This window comes from Argentina silus (assembly GCF_951799395.1).
Source record: "Argentina silus genome assembly, chromosome: 13".
Lineage (NCBI taxonomy): Eukaryota > Metazoa > Chordata > Actinopteri > Argentiniformes > Argentinidae > Argentina > Argentina silus.
This window is the reverse complement of record NC_139667.1, coordinates 6,670,321-6,690,800: the sequence shown is the minus strand read 5'-3', so window position 1 is coordinate 6,690,800 and position 20,480 is coordinate 6,670,321. Positions and strand designations below refer to the sequence as shown.

The 20,480-nt window shown below is 43.8% G+C and overlaps 1 protein-coding gene across 1 annotated transcript; it reads left to right on the top strand.

Annotated features, from left to right (window-relative positions):
* Positions 1-210: 210 nt before the first annotated feature.
* On the top strand, positions 211-3,882 carry slc2a1c (solute carrier family 2 member 1c; the record flags this gene model as incomplete). The annotated part of the gene is made up of 10 exons (XM_083683498.1): positions 211-215; positions 396-492; positions 863-1,023; positions 1,158-1,398; positions 1,697-1,859; positions 2,022-2,206; positions 2,649-2,753; positions 2,964-3,065; positions 3,219-3,422; positions 3,700-3,882. 10 exons carry the CDS (start codon positions 211-213, stop codon positions 3,880-3,882), a joined length of 1,446 nt encoding a protein of 481 aa, XP_083539624.1.
* Between the last annotated feature and the right edge of the window lie 16,598 nt (positions 3,883-20,480).

Here is a 20,480-nt window from a genome sequence, read left to right as displayed (position 1 = left end):
CCTTTTACAGTCAAGAAAAGAAGAAGACAATAAATGCACCTTTTTTTCTCCGGGAGTGATAGATCACACCTCGATCAACTGAATGGCTTCCAAGGAGGTTAGTTTATAGTTTTGGAAAATAACATACCTGGGGATTGGGAAGAATAAAATAACATACCTGGGGATTGGGAAGAATAAAATAATCCTGACAGACACTTTTTGGTTGTTTGAATGCTGTAAATCTTTTACACAGTGTGACAGCCCGTAATTTATGCCTGCTTTGCCCTTTGGTTTGCTCTACCTAAAATAAACCCAATGCTTAGTTCCGAGGGGCCAGAGGCCATGCATCATTCCTAGCCCAGTCTCTGTGTGAACTGACCTGTATGTCGGGGTTTATTCCCTGGTTGGGTTCAGAGCCAGATGACGGCCACGCTCCTGACCTCCATACTGGCCGCAGTGTTTGGCTCCCTCCAGATTGGCTATCACACAGGCAATGTCAATGCTCCAGCCAGGGTGAGCAAAGTCAGACTGGGGTGTGGGGGGAGAACAGCCTGGTACAGTACCTCCATCAGCATGCAAACATCTCACAGCCTCTATAAAACATTGAATAAACTTAACAATCCCATGCAACTTTCCTATTCAGGTTTTTGGATCGTTCACTGTTTGCACACAGCTACTTACGATAATGGAATCCAGTTGACTTATGGACAGTGTGTGTAGGCTGTTCCAAGTCAGGCAGCTCTCTGCATTTAGTCTTACATTGATTCAAGTGCTTTGAGCCAGCTGTGAGTCATTTTAATCAGACTCTTGATTTGACTTGTTAGTGAACAGGTACAACACTATTACTAAACATTCACCCCTCTAATACTTACGTCTCCCTCAGATAATCGAAGAGTTTTTCAATAACACCTGGAGGTCCAGGCATAACCAATCGATGCCAGACCATAGCTTGACATTCCTGTGGTCCCTCTCCGTCAGCATAAAGGACTTTGGAGCCTTGCTTGGATCCCTGGGGGTCAAATGGCTGGCAGACTCCTATGGCAGGTGGGACGACTATCGTGTCACCTTCAACTATGATCATGCGATTTGTCTTGATGTGATCTTATGGGAAATGTGTAGTGATGAGCAAAGCCCACTAAAACTAGCATGGTGTGCCCTTGTGCCCTCTCTTCCCTTAGGAGGAACTCTATCCTGATCGTGAATGCTCTCTCAGTTCTGGGTGCCTGTCTGATGCTGGCCTCAAAGGCCAGTGAGTCTTTTGAGGTTCTTATAGTGGGTCGGCTGGTGTTTGGCCTGTTCTGTGGCCTGGTCATGAGCCTCAACCCCCTCTACATCCAGGAGGTGTCTCCCACCAACCTGAGAGGGGCCTTCGCCACCCTCAACCAGGTCTCATTTGCCTCTGGCATTCTCCTGGGCATGGTGAGAATGCCTCTCAGTCATTTTCATATAGTATCTCATAATTGATATTAGTATTAATATTATTATTATTATTATCATCATCAATAATAATAATAATAATAATAATAATAATAATAATAATAATAATAATAATAATATGATTTACAGAATAGCTTAGTAATGAGCCATGGCCAAAAGTGCCTCAGTGTTTGTCATATATTATGTTTTGAAATTGTAAAATAAGGAAAATTCTTAGTATATGTAATTATGATAAGATAATTGTCCATGAGCGTTGCTTGTCTTTGCGGGGTTGTTGCAGCTGGCGGGCCTTGAGACGGTGCTGGGTACAGAACACCACTGGGCCATGATGCTGTCACTGTCCCTCATCCCGGCCCTGCTGCAGTACCTCGCCCTGCCCTTCTGTCCAGAGAGTCCTCGTTACCTGCTCATCAACCAGGGGAAGGAGAGTCAGGCAGAGACTGGTGGGTCCCACTACAACACACCGTACACTAACACTCTGCTGAACTGTATTTGTATGGGTAATACCCCTTTGATGTTGCTGCCTTTGTAATGTACACTGTAGATGACTGCCAGTGTAAAACCTGTAGATGACTGCCAGTGTAAAACCTGTTGTTGACCCTCAGCCCTGCGGAGACTGAGAGGGAGCTCAGACAAGGTGTTCGCTGAGCTGGAGGAGATGAAGGAGGAGGCAGCCAATACCCAGACAGGGATGACGGTCCGGGAGTTCTTCACCAAGCGCAGCTACAGGCAGCCAATCATCATCGTCCTCATCGTCAACCTGGGCAGCCAGCTGTCGGGATTTAATGCGGTCAGTTACAGATTTATTTCTAAAGCATTAGCTACCGCTGCAAAAGACGATTGGTAGAGATTAATTCACTTTACTTCTGCTACTCAGTGTATTGGTTGGAATTCAGTGAAAGATATACACCCACAGAGTTTAAGCTCATAGTACTGAGTCTTACAGTATTTCCCCTTCAGTTGAAAACAGACTTTGTCTCAAACGAAAATATTTTGGATGTACTGTATTACAATTCACGTCCCTAACCACCATACAAACTGATGCATCTATCTATGTCTGATGAATTATTCAAGCTCTGTATTCCAAGGCTCAGCAACTTCTCCCCATCTCACTCCCCTCTCTGTGGAATGCTGGGACAGTGTGTCAGGATGGTGCCTCAGGTTCTGCAGCACAGCATGGAAACCTACTACCACCCTGGTCTCAAATATACTGTACCCCACTGTCTTTCCAGATCATCAATTATTCCACCAAAATGTTCTCCAAGGCGAGATTAGACGAGGCCAAGTACCTGACGCTGGGGGTGGGGGCTGTGAATGTCACGTTCACTCTGGTGGCGGTGAGTAGCGCTGATAGAATTTGGTCTGAATTATAGTCACCACAACAGGATGACATTGCAGCATGGTACAGTATAAGCACTGGTGAGGCTTACTGTAGTGTGTGGAGATTTTCATTCTCTCATTTCTGATAAGAGACAGCTCCAGTTCATTCAAGATGTGTAGAGAGTAGAGACATACTGTACCTATATTGTTCTGTTTTACCCCCACAGTTCTTCCTGATGGAAAGGGCAGGGCGAAGGAGACTGTTGCTGACTGGCTTCATATCGTTAGCAGTGTGCAACCTACTGATGACTGTCGTAGATTCACTCCTGGTAAGTCCTAAAAAGTTCATAAAATCCATAATACCAGAAATCATCGATATCATAATATGCTACCCAGAAATATGATGAAATGAATTAATCAGAATATCTTTATGAAATAATTGCCTTTTCTCTGCATCTCCCATTTTCTTCTCTGTGGCCCAGTATCTGGTCCCAGATCTGCGTGGCCTCCAGGTTCTTTTGGTGTTCTGCCTGATCTCTGCGTATGAAGTGGGGCCTGGCCCCATCTCCTGGTTCATCGCAGCAGAGCTGTTTGATCAGCCCGCTCGACCTATCGCCATGGCTTTCACCAGCATGCTCAACTGGGGAGGAAAGTTTGTGCTAGCATTGCTCTTCCCACCACTACTGGTACGTTTGTCATACGTCAACAGTACCAATGCTATATTACAATATAAAGCCTGGGAACTAGAACTCAAATTAAGGGCTTTTTGGCTGAATTCCTGGAGGGGGCGCTGTTGTCTCTGTGTCTTTTTATAGACACAGTAGTTGTAACATACTGTATCAGTTCATGGTACTGTATTAATGTGTTGGATTGATGTCATAGTGGATTGGACTGTAGACATTAATCATAGGAAGTACAACGATACTTTGTTTTAACTCAATGCTCCTGTGTCTTTCTGTGCAGAAACTGTGTGGCACCTATGTCTACCTCCTCTTCATGGCAATGGCTATCACAGCCTTCATCTTCACCTGGTTCCGCTTCCCTGAGACCAAGGGCCGCACCTTCGAAGACATTGCAGCCGAGTTCCGAGGGGCAGAGGGCATCCCCCTGCACAATAAGACTGGTTTCAACACATTCACCACCTGACCACCCATCGCATGTTGACCTGGCCCTGACCCTACAGGGAACCCCCTCTGGTGCAGGTTGAGGATGTGCTGCACATCATATCGGGGGTCTACCACTGGGAGTCAGCCTTGACATGGGACAAATAGACGCTCTGCCTTACTGGGGCAAAGTTGTCCCTCTCTCACAGTTGTTGTCTGATGAAACGCACATTCTAGACATCAGAAATACCATCTGCTCTGTTTTTGCCACACATATTTCTGTATCACAACCAAAGTGTGATTTGTATTGAGGCATTGTGACCATGTTTGCTCTTTTCAGATAAATATCTGTAGATAAAAGATTGAACCTCCTGTTCTTGGTGAAACAGTGAATGTCCTGTGGTGCTGTTCTCCTTCATCCCCTGAGCAGCCTCGCCTGTAGACAATCCACATCTGAATTTGGATCTCCAACCAGGCAGAAACTGGGCCTTTCCAAATCATTATTGGTCTGTGAAATCTGGCGTATCCCTGACCTGTGTGCATTTGTAAGACGCCTGTGAAAAGACTGACTGCCAAGTCAATAAATATTTTATCAAATGTGTTGTATTGTGGCTGACAGGAACTCAAACAGGAGAGGACCCAGGGAAGCTTCATGACAGAGAGGCAGACTGGGCCCTGTCCTCAATCCCTGCCTTTATCATCCCCGTTCAAACTCAACAGCCAGGGTGTAGTTCTGCTGTTAGGGCACCAGGGGGCAGGTTTACTTTGTCCAGTAGTACAGCTCATACACGTGGAGATGAATTTCCTCTAAAAGTCAAAGCTAATTCACCCTTAGAGGTATCAGGATGGTCGTGTTTACAGTGGTTAGCAAGTCACATTCATGTACATACAGCATGTGATTTTTTGGACATTTGTTTTTCATACCCTCTGCTGTCACTTCACAACACTAGCAAGGTCCAGATTGTTACTAAACATTAATTCAACATCCCTGTTTAAAATTGGAGGCAGTAATTTTCTTTGTAAAGAATTAAGATTAAAAAAAAAAAAAAAAAAACTACAGGTTAATCTGTGCAAAAGGAACATTTTTAAATTATTGAGGACAAGGCGCAGTGGACAAACAACGAACTCTGAAAAACATTAGATGGATCATACTGTCTTGTATGTTGTCTATAACTAGGCTATAACTAATTACTGAGTTACGAGAAAAGGGGGAATTTCTCATTAGCTGTGGAAATCTATTAAAAAAGGAAAATTACAACAAAGCACACGGATGATTCTGGAAAAATACAAACAGACCAAACAAGGCTTTGGATTTTTACTGCTCAATTAACAAGACCTGTAAAAAATATCAGAATTTCTTAACAGGTCTTTTCTAACTCCCTTTTAAGTCTGATAATGAAAACCGTTTGTACCTGTCTGATGTCTTTCGTGAGGAGATTCCCTCACTAAGTCACAAGAAACGTGTGCTGATAAAGCCGTGGCACGCTCTTAGAAAAAGAGATGGAGGGGCTCATGGTGGTGAGTTTTATTTGACCTCCCAGTTGAAGTGTGCAGGACTAAAAGCAACAATCCTTACATACCTCACCATAAAGACGTCAATTAGAGTGCATCTGTGACTGCACACACACACACACACACACACACACACACACACACACACACACACACACACACACACACACACACACACACACACACACACACACACACACACACACACACACACACAAATAAAGAGAGAGAGAGAGAGAATGGGGGAGAGAGAGGCAGATTTCAATCCATGGAGTGATACGTTAACACATATCCGTAGTCATTCATTGAGCCTCAAAAGTAAACAGTGCCACCTACAGTACTGTATCTGAACAGTTGTGGCGTTGTGGATGAAATGAACTATAATGTTGTCTTGGCTATAAAGTAATTTTTTCTGAGGTGCTTTTCCTGCACACATATTTTTGTTAACCTAAACTAGACTGATCAATGTCAATAATTTAATCTTGTAATCAGGGACAGTATGGCTGTAAAACGTTTAGTTTCTTTGTTCTCTTCTGCATGTTTGTGAAACTATTGATGTTCACTGATGTTTAATAAATGTATTTCAAACTGTGAATTCTGGTTATCTGGAGTATGACAACAGCACACTTGGCTTGTGTCCAGATAATGTTCACTATTATGTGTGCATGAATATTGGCGATTATGCTATTGTCTTGTTTTGAGCTGTGTCACATGACCTCCTCCAGACCAACATCCTCATCACTGGCACTGAACAAACCCTCAGTGTTCAGTTGAGGACAGGCAACATGTTGGTTTTGCTGATCCTGTCTCTGTTTGAAAGGGGTAACATTCACTTTGGAAAAATCTATCTAAAATATACCACTATCTTGAGAAAGTATTGTATGAGTATTATACAAAGTATTATATAAATATGAGGATAAGGAATGACTGTGGGCTTGTCAGAGACCAAATCTTTGAGTCAGACTCTAGACACAGTTCAATCTCAGAACATGGCTGCTGTGTGCCTTCTCCTGCTTCTGCCACTGGGTAATAATATAGTGTGATTCTACTTCACAGAGAACATTTGAGGGAGTATGGTTTTGAGTTTGATAGATTTTTTTTTTAAAATAGTTTTGTCCTCATAATCAGGTAATTTGCACACTTTCAATGTCACGTAGCTTCTCTTTGGGGCTAATCAGTCTGTTTAAAATATTTTTTTTCTTAGGTTATGCAGTCCTGATTCACCAGACCTGATTGTTGCAGAGGACCTTGACCTGTTCCCAAATCAGCACTACCTTCAACAGCATGACCTGGCACCGGCAGAAACCTGGGCAGTCTGTGGAGTTTATAGTGAATAGATAGGTAGAAATGATGAACAAATAATTTATAAAGCCTTTACAAAAGACCTTAATGTAAAGTGTTACCTATATTTCCACAGAGTAGGCCTATAACACTTACTTCGCACTTACTCCACAGTAGGGAAGAATCCTGATGTCACTCCCCCTGACACCTCCCCTGTTCATTTACAGCCTCTATTTCAGAACTGCCCACTTTTTAGTAGTGAGTATCTCACCAGTTTGATAACAGCAGTTTGTCAATTTAGTCACAGATTACACGACTGCATGATTTATACTGTGGATTAACCATGATCTTAGTGTTCACGGTCTGCTGTCTCTATCTGCCATGGATCAAGGGTGAGAAGCACAGTGTTGTGATTGATACAGTAGAAAACAAATAATTCTTCTATGTGTTGGTTATTAACTCTCTCACTCTCTCTCACCACAGGCTCCTCTATCAGAGTTCACCAAAACCCTTCTGGTCTTATCAAGAAGCAGGGTGAATCTGTTGAAAATGAGATATGCTGTTCACACAGTATAGAAAACTACGACCGCATCCTCTGGTACAAACAGGATCGGCACAGGGTTCTCACATTTCTTGGATATCTAAATCTGGATTATCCATATCCAGAAGATGATGTGAAAGGGAAAATCAGCTTTCAAGGAGATGGACGTTCCAGTGCAAACCTTTCCATTTCTAACCTCCAGTCAGAAGACAGTGTTGTATATTTCTGTGCTGCCAGTCAACACAGTGCTGCAGACTCCCTCCCTCCTCTACAAAAACCCCCCTCTGTCTATCCCAGTCTGTACAGTAGAGCCAGCCCCCCTCAGCACATCTGCCACTAACGTCTACCAGGGAACATCGTCTCAGCTAAGAATAGGATCATTTGAAGATCATTTGAAAACCACATCAGTGACTGACTGATAATGTTTTAACGACAGTGTGACCTCTTTTGAGGACAAGTTTCAAGAGCACGCTGGAGAGAAAAATACATCTGCTTGAAGTAGATATTGTTGTGGAGGTTGTGACATCAGTGTGATGTCATTTCCTTGTCTACAGAAGGAACAGTTCAGTTCAATATTGTTTCTTGTCTGAGCCTCTGTTGAGATCTAACATGATCACACTTGTCATCACATTCACTGTCTCACTACTTGGGGCTGCAGGTACTGCTGTTGTCGAACTTTCCATATGATATTTGTTTGATTCCAGAGATTTTTTTAGCTTCATCAAGCATTATCCTAACAGATAATTAAGTATTCTATTATATTAGAAAAAAAACAGAACTACTTAACATTGCATTTATGTTCAAGGTCTGACTGAACCTGTTACAGGTTCAAGAGCTTACAGGTCTTGCCATTAGGAAGGATATTACTCAGACCCCCAGCATACTCTGGAAACAGCAGAGTAGTTCTGCTCAGATGGACTGCAGGGTGTACATTTCTTCCATATGTACTGGTACAGACAACTACCAGGAGAGGGAATGAAGCTCATAGTGTTAACAACTGCCAGTAGGAAAGACATTGGGACGTTCAGTCAAAACAAATTTGCCGTCAACAAGACTGTAGATGAGAGTGGACCCTTCACAGTGATGAAGTTGGCGCCGGCGTGAACTTCTGTGCTCTGAGTGAACACAGTGACACAGACTCTATGTACATGTAGAGCTGCACAACAAACCTACAGCTGAACATGTGTGAGGATCTCTCTCTAATGGACTGTAGGGGGACCTCAAGATCTACTAATGCTAACATCTACAGTCGACAGATTTGAAACGCAAACTGTATATCTAGTTCTACTAATACTCCTATCTACAATGTGCACCAGATGCCAGATTTGATTAGTCTATTGTGCATGATGATCACTGTGAGCTCCAATCAGAACGTCACAGAAAGTTGTGACACTCCCACTTACTGTACCACTACTTTCAATATGCCACTATGAAAAGACCTATATTTGTTCCACTGACTGTATCGGTGTGACTCTTGTCTCTTTGCAGCACTGGGACATTAACATGATCAAACATGGTCTCACTTCTCATCTCGTTTACTTTCTCACTGCTCTGTGTTACAGGTACATTAACAAGCATGTCATACGTTCCCAACATGTTCCATTCAGATTAGCATTGAGTCTCATATTTAACTTTACTGAACTCTATTGACTTATCTCTGATTCTGTATCTCTACAGGTCTTGTGGAGGGGATACGGTTGTAGTCCAAAAGCCCAGAATTCTCTGGGGACAGAGAGGTAGTTTTGCTCAGATGGGCTGCAGTTATACTAGTTCTTCAAACCTTAACTATCCTCAGATGTACTGGTACCGACAACTACCAGGAGAGGGAATGAAACTCATCGTTTTAACAGTTCCCTACAGCAAACCAGACTTTGGGGATTTCAGTGAGACCAAATTTGAAGCCAACAAGACTGTTGCTGAGAGTGGATCTTTCACAGTGATGAAGTTGGAGCCGGGGGACAACGGCATGTATTTCTGTGCTGTGAGTGAACACAGTGATACAGACTCCCTGCACAGCTGCACAAAAACCTCAGTGTTTTATTTTTAGTTTAATTTGACACTGATGATCTGATGATTTCACTCATGTACTGTAGGGGGACCTCTAATTCTACTAATGCTCACCTCCACAATCTGCACCACATTATACACACTCATGTACTGTCGGGGGATCTCTAATTCTAACAATGCTTGTTTCTCTAATATAATTTGTTCTCCTCATCGGTCTGTGTCTCGTACAGGAATGAAATATTCAGGTCATGTGATCCTACTACACATGCTGACACCCACTAACCACCACCCATTGTGGTACTACACCTATAACAGCCCTCTCTTTTCACCCAAGAGATTCATCCATACTGAATGACACTCTCTCTGACACTGGAGCATCACCATGATCAGAGTTCTGATCCACCTGGCAGCTCTACCACTCTGGGTGACAGGTACAATCATAACACTCATGAAGAAAACCCGAGCAAATCCATTGGTGCTTTAAAACTGAATATAATGTTTGTTTCTTCTTTGTCTACAGGGCAGTCGCGTGATAGCAAGGTCCATCAAACCCCTACTGCATTCATAAAAGGGCCTGGTGAAAATGTGCAACTCAGCTGCAGCCATGCTATTACAAGCTACTACATGATACTGTGGTACCAACAGTCTGCAGGAGACACAGCTCTGAAACTCATTGGTTACGTATATTATGCGTCAATTACCGTGGAAGCACCCTTTCAAAAACACTTCAATGTGAGTGGAGATGGTGGGAAAGAAGCCTTTCTTCATATTCTTGATCTGAGACAACGTGAAGAGAGTGCAGAATATTTCTGTGCTGCTAGTAATGCACAGTGCTGTAGATGTCTTTCCCCCTCTACAAAAACCCTCTCTAATAAAAAAGTCCCAGTATCTATCAGCACATCACCCACACCTGCTTGTGAGGTTACATTTGGTTCTGTGCCATCGTGTAAAGACAGACAGGTTACGGTGTAGTACAGTACAGCTATTTTATCTGGTCTGATACAGTATGTGTACAGTTTAGTCTCATCAACTTGACTGATGTGGTTGTGATGTCATATCCTCTGTCTCTTGCCCTTCAGACAGTTCAGGTCAGACACAGTTCTGCTGTTTCTTCCTGTCCCAACATAGTCACCTTGATCACAGCTGTCATCACATTTCTCTCCCACTCCTCTGACTCCCTGGTAGTGTGTGTCCTTAGTGAGAATATCGCCTACCAGGCCGCCTACCGCCTACCGGGCGGCAAAGGCAACAGCCCCTCCTTACTTGCAAGCAATGGTCAGCCCCCAAACCCCTGCCCGATCATTCCGCTCTTCCACCTCGGCTCGCCGCCTGGCACCGCCGCCTCTAGCTGCACAAAAACCTCAGTGTTTTTATTTTAATTTTAATTTGACACTGATGATCTGATGATTTCACTCATGTACTGTAGGGGGACCTCTAATTCTACTAATGCTCACCTCCACAATCTGCACCACATTATACACACTCATGTACTGTAGGGGGATCTCTAATTCTAACAATGCTTGTTTCTCTAATATAATTTGTTGTACAGGAATGAAATATTCAGGTCATGTGATCCTACTACACATGCTGACACCCACTAACCACCACCCATTGTGGTACTACACCTATAACAGCCCTCTCTTTTCACCCAAGAGATTCATCCATACTGAATGACACTCTCTCTGACACTGGAGCATCACCATGATCAGAGTTCTGATCCACCTGGCAGCTCTACCACTCTGGGTGACAGGTACAATCATAACACTCATGAAGAAAACCCGAGCAAATCCATTGGTGCTTTAAAACTGAATATAATGTTTGTTTCTTCTTTGTCTACAGGGCAGTCGCGTGATAGCAAGGTTCATCAAACCCCTACTGCATTCATAAAAGGGCCTGGTGAAAATGTGCAACTCAACTGCAGCCATGCTATTACAAACTACAACATGATACTGTGGTACCAACAGTCTGCAGGAGACACAGCTCTGAAACTCATTGGTTATGCATATTTGACGTCAATTACCATGGAAGCACCCTTTCAAAAACACTTCAATGTGAGTGGAGATGGTAGGAACGAAGCCTTTCTTCATATTCTTGATCTGAGACAACGTGAAGACAGTGCAGAATATTTCTGTGCTGCTAGTTATGCACAGTGCTGTAGATGTCTTTCCCCCTCTACAAAAACCCTCTCTGATAAAAAGTCCCAGTATCTATCAGCACATCACACACACCTGCTTGTGAGGTTACATTTGGTTCTGTGCCATCGTGTAAAGACAGACAGCTTACAGTGTACGACAGTACAGCTATTTTATCTGGTCTGATACAGTATGTGTACAGTTTAGTCTCATCAACTTGACTGATGTGGTTGTGATGTCATATCCTCTGTCTCTTGCCCTTCAGACAGTTCAGATCAGACACAGTTCTGCTGTTTCTTCCTGTCCCAACATAGTCACCTTGATCACAGCTGTCGTCACATTTCTCTCCCACTCCTCTGACTCCCTGGTAGTGTGTGTCCTTAGTGAGAATATCGCCTACCAGGCCGCCTACCGGGCGGCAAAGGCAACAGCCCCTCCTTACTTGCAAGCAATGGTCAGCCCCCAAACCCCTGCCCGATCATTCCGCTCTTCCACCTCGGCTGGCCGCCTGGCACCGCCGCCTCTATGTGGATACATCAGCCGCACAACTCGGTCACAGCTTTTCACTGTCCTGGCGCCCCGCGGGTGGAACGAGCTTCCCACTGCTGTCATGACTGCAGAGTCACTACCAATCTTCCGCCGTAGATTGAAGACCCATCTCTTCAAGCTACATCTTAACGGTCCCTCCTAAAGAACTCTTCACCCCCACTACCCCCTTGTTCAAGTTTCTCTCCTGTGAAGAAAATAAATAAATAAATAAAATATTCCTTCTTCTAGATTTGTGACTGCCTATGGCCCCTGGTCCGAGCATTGATTACTTTATCTTATGATGACTGATGGACAGATGATTCACTTACTTAAACAAATGTATTTGTTGTAAGTTGCTTTGGATAAAGGCATCTGCTAAATGCCATAAATGTAAAATGTAAATGTAAATTAATATCCATAAAATAAATCCTGATAACACCTCTGTGTTTGTACTACAGAGGAAGAAGAGTGAGGATCTCTCTCTGATGTACTGTAGGGGAACCTCTAGTTCTACCGATGCTCACATCTACAATCTGCATTCTGATAAGTCTATTGTGCATGATGATCACTGTGAGCTCCAATCAGCTTGTCACAGAAAGTCATGACCTTCCCACTTACTGTACCTCCAGCTTCAATATGATGAGTCCTATGTTTGTTCCACTGACTGTTTCTGTGTGACTCTTGTCTCTTTGCAGCACTGGGACATTAACATGATCAAACATGGTCTCACTTCTCATCTCCTTTACTTTCTCACTGCTCTGTGTTACAGGTACAGTAATGAGAAGATATTAATCTTTTCAAACTAATATTCACCTCAGGTCAGCTTTGCATTGTTCCATCCTGAGTGTCCTTGATAACTGTATTGATGTTGGTGACACTGTGTGCCTACAGGTCTCACTGAGGGGAATGATGTGACTCAGACCCCCAGTAAACTCTGGGAACAGCAGGGTAGTTCTGCTAAGATGGACTGCAGTCACACTAAGGGGATTAGCTATAACTATATGTACTGGTACAGACAACGACCAGGAGAGGGAATGAAGCTCATAGTGTACATAATCACTGATAGCAAACCAGACTTTGGGGATTTCAGTGAGACCAAATTTGAAGCCAACAAGACTGTTGCTGAGAGAGGATCTTTCACAGTGATGAAGTTGGAGCCGGAGGACAACGGCATGTATTTCTGTGCTGTGAGTGAACACAGTGATACAGACTCCCTGCACAGCTGCACAAAAACCTCAGTGTTTTTTTTAAATTTTAAATTGACACTGATGATCTGATGATTTCACTCATGTACTGTAGGGGGACCTCTAATTCTACTAATGCTCACCTCCACAATCTGCACCACATTGTACACACTCATGTACTGTAGGGGGATCTCTAATTCTAACAATGCTTGTTTCTCTAATATAATTTGTTCTCCTCATCGGTCTGTGTCTCGTACAGGAATGAAATATTCAGGTCATGTGATCCTACTACACATGCTGACACCCACTAACCACCACCCATTGTGGTACTACACCTATAACAGCCCTCTCTTTTCACCCAAGAGATTCATCCATACTGAATGACACTCTCTCTGACACTGGAGCATCACCATGATCAGAGTTCTGATCCACCTGGCAGCTCTACCACTCTGGGTGACAGGTACAATCATAACACTCATGAAGAAAACCCGAGCAAATCCATTGGTGCTTTAAAACGGAACATAATGTTTGTTCCTTCTTTGTCTACAGGGCAGTCGCGTGATAGCAAGGTTCATCAAACCCCTACTGCATCCATAAAAGAGCCTGGTGAAAATGTGCAACTCAGCTGCAGCCATGCTATTACAAACTACGACACGATACTGTGGTACCAACAGTCTGCAGGAGACACAGCTCTGAAACTCATTGGTTACGCATCTTATGAGTCAATTACCATGGAAGCACCCTTTCAAAAACACTTCAATGTGAGTGGAGATGGTGGGAAAGAAGCCTTTCTTCATATTCTTGATCTGAGACCAGTTGAAGACAGTGCAGAATATTTCTGTGCTGCTAGTTATGCACAGTGCTGTAGATGTCTTTCCCCCTCTACAAAAACCCTCTCTAATAAAAAGGTCCCAGTATCTATCAGCACATCACCCACACCTGCTTGTGAGGTTACATTTGGTTCTGTGCCATCGTGTAAAGACAGACAGCTTATGGTGTACTACAGTACAGCTATTTTATCTGGTCTGATACAGTTCTGCTGTTTCTTCCTGTCCCAACATAGTCACCTTGATCACAGCTGTCGTCACATTTCTCTCCCACTCCTCTGAATCCCTGGTAGTGTGTGTCCTTAGTGAGAATATCGCCTACCAGGCCGCCTACCGCCTACCGGTCGGCAAAGGCAACAGCCCCTCCTTACTTGCAAGCAATGGTCAGCCCCCAAACCCCTGCCCGATCATTCCGCTCTTCCACCTCGGCTGGCCGCCTGGCACCGCCGCCTCTAGCTGCACAAAAACCTCAGTGTTTTTATTTTAATTTTAATTTGACACTGATGATCTGATGATTTCACTCATGTACTGTAGGGGGACCTCTAATTCTACTAATGCTCACCTCCACAATCTGCACCACATTATACACACTCATGTACTGTCGGGGAATTCTAACAATGCTTGTTTCTCTAATATAATTTGTTCTCCTCATCGGTCTGTGTCTCGTACAGGAATGAAATATTCAGGTCATGTGATCCTACTACACATGCTGACACCCACTAACCACCACCCATTGTGGTACTACACCTATAACAGCCCTCTCTTTTCACCCAAGAGATTCATCCATACTGAATGACACTCTCTCTGACACTGGAGCATCACCATGATCAGAGTTCTGATCCACCTGGCAGCTCTACCACTCTGGGTGACAGGTACAATCATAACACTCATGAAGAAAACCCGAGCAAATCCATTGGTGCTTTAAAACTGAATATAATGTTTGTTTCTTCTTTGTCCACAGGGCAGTCGCGTGATAGCAAGGTCCATCAAACCCCTACTGCATTCATAAAAGGGCCTGGTGAAAATGTGCAACTCAGCTGCAGCCATGCTATTACAGACTACTACGTGATACTGTGGTACCAACAGTCTGCAGGAGACACAGCTCTGAAACTCATTGGTTATGCATCTTATGCGTCAATTACCATGGAAGCACCCTTTCAAAAACACTTCAATGTGAGTGGAGATGGTAGTAAAGAAGCCTTTCTTCATATTCTTGATCTGAGACAACGTGAAGACAGTGCAGAATATTTCTGTGCTGCTAGTTATGCACAGTGCTGTAAATGTCTTTCCCCCTCTACAAAAACCCTCTCTGATAAAAAGTCCCAGTATCTATCAGCACATCACCCACACCTACTTGTGAGGTTACATTTGGTTCTGTGCCATCATGTAAAGACAGACAGCTTATGGTGTACTACAGTACAGCTATTTTATCTGGTCTGATACAGTATGTGTACAGTTTAGTCTCATCAACTTGACTGATGTGGTTGTGATGTCATATCTTCTGTTTCTTGCCCTTCAGACAGTTCAGGTCAGACACAGTTCTGCTGTTTCTTCCTGTCCCAACATAGTCACCTTGATCACAGCTGTCATCACATTTCTCTCCCACTCCTCTGACTCCCTGGTAGTGTGTGTCCTTAGTGAGAATATCGCCTACCAGGCCGCCTACCGCCTACCGGGCGGCAAAGGCAACAGCCCCTCCTTACTTGCAAGCAATGGTCAGCCCCCAAACCCCTGCCCGATCATTCCGCTCTTCCACCTTGGCTCGCCGCCTGGCACCGCCGCCTCTATGTGGATACATCAGCCGCACAACTCTGTCACAGCTTTTCACTGTCCTGGCGCCCCGCTGGTGGAACGAGCTTCCCACTGCTGTCATGACTGCAGAGTCACTACCAATCTTCCGCCGTAGATTGAAGACCCATCTCTTCAAGCTACATCTTAACGGTCCCTCCTAAAGAACTCTTCACCCCCACTACCCCCTTGTTCAAGTTTCTCTCCTGTGAAGAAAATAAATAAATAAATAAAATATTCCTTCTTCTAGATTTGTGACTGCCTATGGCCCCTGGTCCGAGCATTGATTACTTTATCTTATGATGACTGATGGACAGATGATTCACTTACTTAAACAAATGTATTTGTTGTAAGTCGCTTTGGATAAAAGCATCTGCTAAATGCCATAAATGTAAAATGTAAATGTAAATTAATATCCATAAAATAAATCCTGATAACACCTCTGTGTTTGTACTACAGAGGAAGAAGAGTGAGGATATCTCTCTGATGTACTGTAGGGGAACCTCTAGTTCTACCGATGCTCACATCTACAATCTGCATTCTGATAAGTCTATTGTGCATGATGATCACTGTGAGCTCCAATCAGCTTGTCACAGAAAGTCATGACCTTCCCACTTACTGTACCTCCAGCTTCAATATGATGAGTCCTGTGTTTGTTCCACTGACTGTTTCTGTGTGACTCTTGTCTCTTTGCAGCACTGGGACATTAACGTGATCAAACATGGTCTCACTTCTCATCTCCTTTACTTTCTCACTGCTCTGTGTTACAGGTACAGTAATGAGAAGATATTAATCTTTTCAAACTAATATTCACCTCAGGTCAGCTTTGCATTATTCCATCCTGAGTGTCCTTGATAACTGTATTGATGTTGGTGACACTGTGTGCCTACAGGTCTCACTGAGGGGAATGATGTGACTCAGACCCCCAGTAAACTCTGGGAACAGCAGGGTAGTTCTGCTAAGATGGACTGCAGTCACACTAAGGGGAATAGCTATAACTATATGTACTGGTACAGACAACGACCAGGAGAGGGAATGAAGCTCATAGTGTACATGTTTACTGATGGCAAACCAGACTTTGGGGATTTCAGTGAGACCAAATTTGAAGCCAACAAGACTGTTGCTGAGAGTGGATCTTTCACAGTGATGAAGTTGGAGCCGGGGGACAACGGCATGTATTTCTGTGCTGTGAGTGAACACAGTGATACAGACTCCCTGCACAGCTGCACAAAAACCTCAGTGTTTTTATTTTATTTTAATTTGACACTGATGATCTGATGATTTCACTCATGTACTGTAGGGGGACCTCTAATTCTACTAATGCTCACCTCCACAATCTGCACCACATTATACACACTCATGTACTGTAGGGGGATCTCTAATTCTAACAATGCTTGTTTCTCTAATATAATTTGTTCTCCTCATCGGTCTGTGTCTCGTACAGGAATGAAATATTCAGGTCATGTGATCCTACTACACATGCTGACACCCACTAACCACCACCCATTGTGGTACTACACCTATAACAGCCCTCTTTTTTCACCCAAGAGATTCATCCATACTGAATGACACTCTCTCTGACACTGGAGCATCACCATGATCAGAGTTCTGATCCACCTGGCAGCTCTACCACTCTGGGTGACAGGTACAATCATAACACTCATGAAGAAAACCCGAGCAAATCCATTGGTGCTTTAAAACTGAATATAATGTCTGTTTCTTCTTTGTCTACAGGGCAGTCGCGTGATAGCAAGGTTCATCAAACCCCTACTGCATTCATAAAAGGGCCTGGTGAAAATGTGCAACTCAACTGCAGCCATGCTATTACAAGCTACAACATGATACTGTGGTACCAACAGTCTGCAGGAGACACAGCTCTGAAACTCATTGGTTACGCATTTCGGACCATAATTACCATGGAAGCACCCTTTCAAAAACACTTCAATGTGAGTGGAGATGGTAGTAAAGAAGCCTTTCTTCATATTCTTGATCTGAGACAACGTGAAGACAGTGCAGAATATTTCTGTGCTGCTAGTTATGCACAGTGTTGTAGATGTCTTTCCCCCTCTACAAAAACCCTCTCTAATAAAAAGTCCCAGTATCTATCAGCACATCACCCACACCTGCTTGTGAGGTTACATTTGGTTCTGTGCCATCATGTAAAGACAGACAGCTTATGGTGTAATACAGTACAGCTATTTTATCTGGTCTGATACAGTTCTGCTGTTTCTTCCTGTCCCAACATAGTCACCTTGATCACAGCTGTCGTCACATTTCTCTCCCACTCCTCTGACTCCCTGGTAGTGTGTGTCCTTAGTGAGAATATCGCCTACCAGGCCGCCTACCGCCTACCGGGCGGCAAAGGCAACAGCCCCTCCTTACTTGCATGCAATGGTCAGCCCCTAAACCCCTGCCCGATCATTCCGCTCTTCCACCTCGGCTGGCCGCCTGGCACCGCCGCCTCTAGCTGCACAAAAACCTCAGTGTTTTATTTTAATTTTAATTTGACACTGATGATCTGATGATTTCACTCATGTACTGTAGGGGGACCTCTAATTCTACTAATGCTCACCTCCACAATCTGCACCACATTATACACACTCATGTACTGTAGGGGGATCTCTAATTCTAACAATGCTTGTTTCTCTAATATAATTTGTTCTCCTCATCGGTCTGTGTCTCGTACAGGAATGAAATATTCAGGTCATGTGATCCTACTACACATGCTGACACCCACTAACCACCACCCATTGTGGTACTACACCTATAACAGCCCTCTCTTTTCACCCAAGAGATTCATCCATACTGAATGACACTCTCTCTGACACTGGAGCATCACCATGATCAGAGTTCTGATCCACCTGGCAGCTCTACCACTCTGGGTGACAGGTACAATCATAACACTCATGAAGAAAACCCGAGCAAATCCATTGGTGCTTTAAAACTGAATATAATGTTTGTTTCTTCTTTGTCTACAGGGCAGTCGCGTGATAGCAAGGTCCATCAAACCCCTACTGCATTCATAAAAGGGCCTGGTGAAAATGTGCAACTCAACTGCAGCCATGCTATTACAAGCTACAACATGATACTGTGGTACCAACAGTCTGCAGGAGACACAGCTCTGAAACTCATTGGTTATGCATCTTATGGGTCAATTACCATGGAAGCACCCTTTCAAAAACACTTCAATGTGAGTGGAGATGGTAGTAAAGAAGCCTTTCTTCATATTCTTGATCTGAGACAACGTGAAGACAGTGCAGAATATTTCTGTGTTGCTAGTTATGCACAGTGCTGTAGATGTCTTTCCCCCTCTACAAAAACCCTCTCTAATAAAAAAGTCCCAGTATCTATCAGCACATCACCCACACCTGCTTGTGAGGTTACATTTGGTTCTGTGCCATCATGTAAAGACAGACAGCTTACGGTGTACAGTACAGCTATTTTATCTGGTCTGATACAGTATGTGTACAGTTTAGTCTCATCAACTTGACTGATGTGGTTGTGATGTCATATCCTCTGTCTCTTGCCCTTCAGACAGTTCAGGTCAGACACAGTTCTGCTGTTTCTTCCTGTCCCAACATAGTCACCTTGATCACAGCTGTCATCACATTTCTCTCCCACTCCTCTGACTCCCTGGTAGTGTGTGTCCTTAGTGAGAATATCGCCTACCAGGCCGCCTACCGCCTACCGGGCGGCAAAGGCAACAGCCCCTCCTTACTTGCAAGCAATGGTCAGCCCCCAAACCCCTGCCCGATCATTCCGCTCTTCCACCTCGGCTGGCCGCCTGGCACCGCCACCTCTATGTGGATATATCAGCCGCACAACTCGGTCACAGCTTTTCACTGTCCTGGCGCCCCGCTGGTGGAACGAGCTTCCCACTGCTGTCATGACTGCAGAGTCACTACCAATCTTCCGCCGTAGATTGAAGACCCATCACTTCAAGCTACATCTTAACGGTCCCTCCTAAAGAACTCTTCACCCCCACTACCCCCTTGTTCAAGTTTCTCTCCTGTGAAGAAAATAAATAAATAATTAAAATATTCCTTCTTCTAGAATTGTGACTGCCTATGGCCCCTGGTCCGAGCATTGATTACTTTATCTTATGATGACTGATGGACAGATGATTCACTTACTTAAACAAATGTATTTGTTGTAAGTTGCTTTGGATAAAGGCATCTGCTAAATACCATAAATGTAAAATGTAAATGTAAATTAATATCCATAAAATAAATCCTGATAACACCTCTGTGTTTGTACTACAGAGGAAGAAGAGTGAGGATCTCTCTCTGATGTACTGTAGGGGAACCTCTAGTTCTACCGATGCTCACATCTACAATCTGCATTCTGATAAGTCTATTGTGCATGATGATCACTGTGAGCTCCAATCAGCTTGTCACAGAAAGTCATGACCTTCCCACTTACTGTACCTCCAGCTTCAATATGATGAGTCCTATGTTTGTTCCACTGACTGTTTCTGTGTGACTCTTGTCTCTTTGCAGCACTGGGACATTAACGTGATCAAACATGGTCTCACTTCTCATCTCCTTTACTTTCTCACTGCTCTGTGTTACAGGTACAGTAATGAGAAGATATTAATCTTTTGAAACTAATATTCACCTCAGGTCAGCTTTGCATTATTCCATCCTGAGTGTCCTTGATAACTGTATTGATGTTGGTGACACTGTGTGCCTACAGGTCTCACTGAGGGGAATGATGTGACTCAGACCCCCAGTAAACTCTGGGAACAGCAGGGTAGTTCTGCTAAGATGGACTGCAGTCACACTAAGGGGATTAGCTATAGCTATATGTACTGGTACAGACAACTACCAGGAGAGGGAATG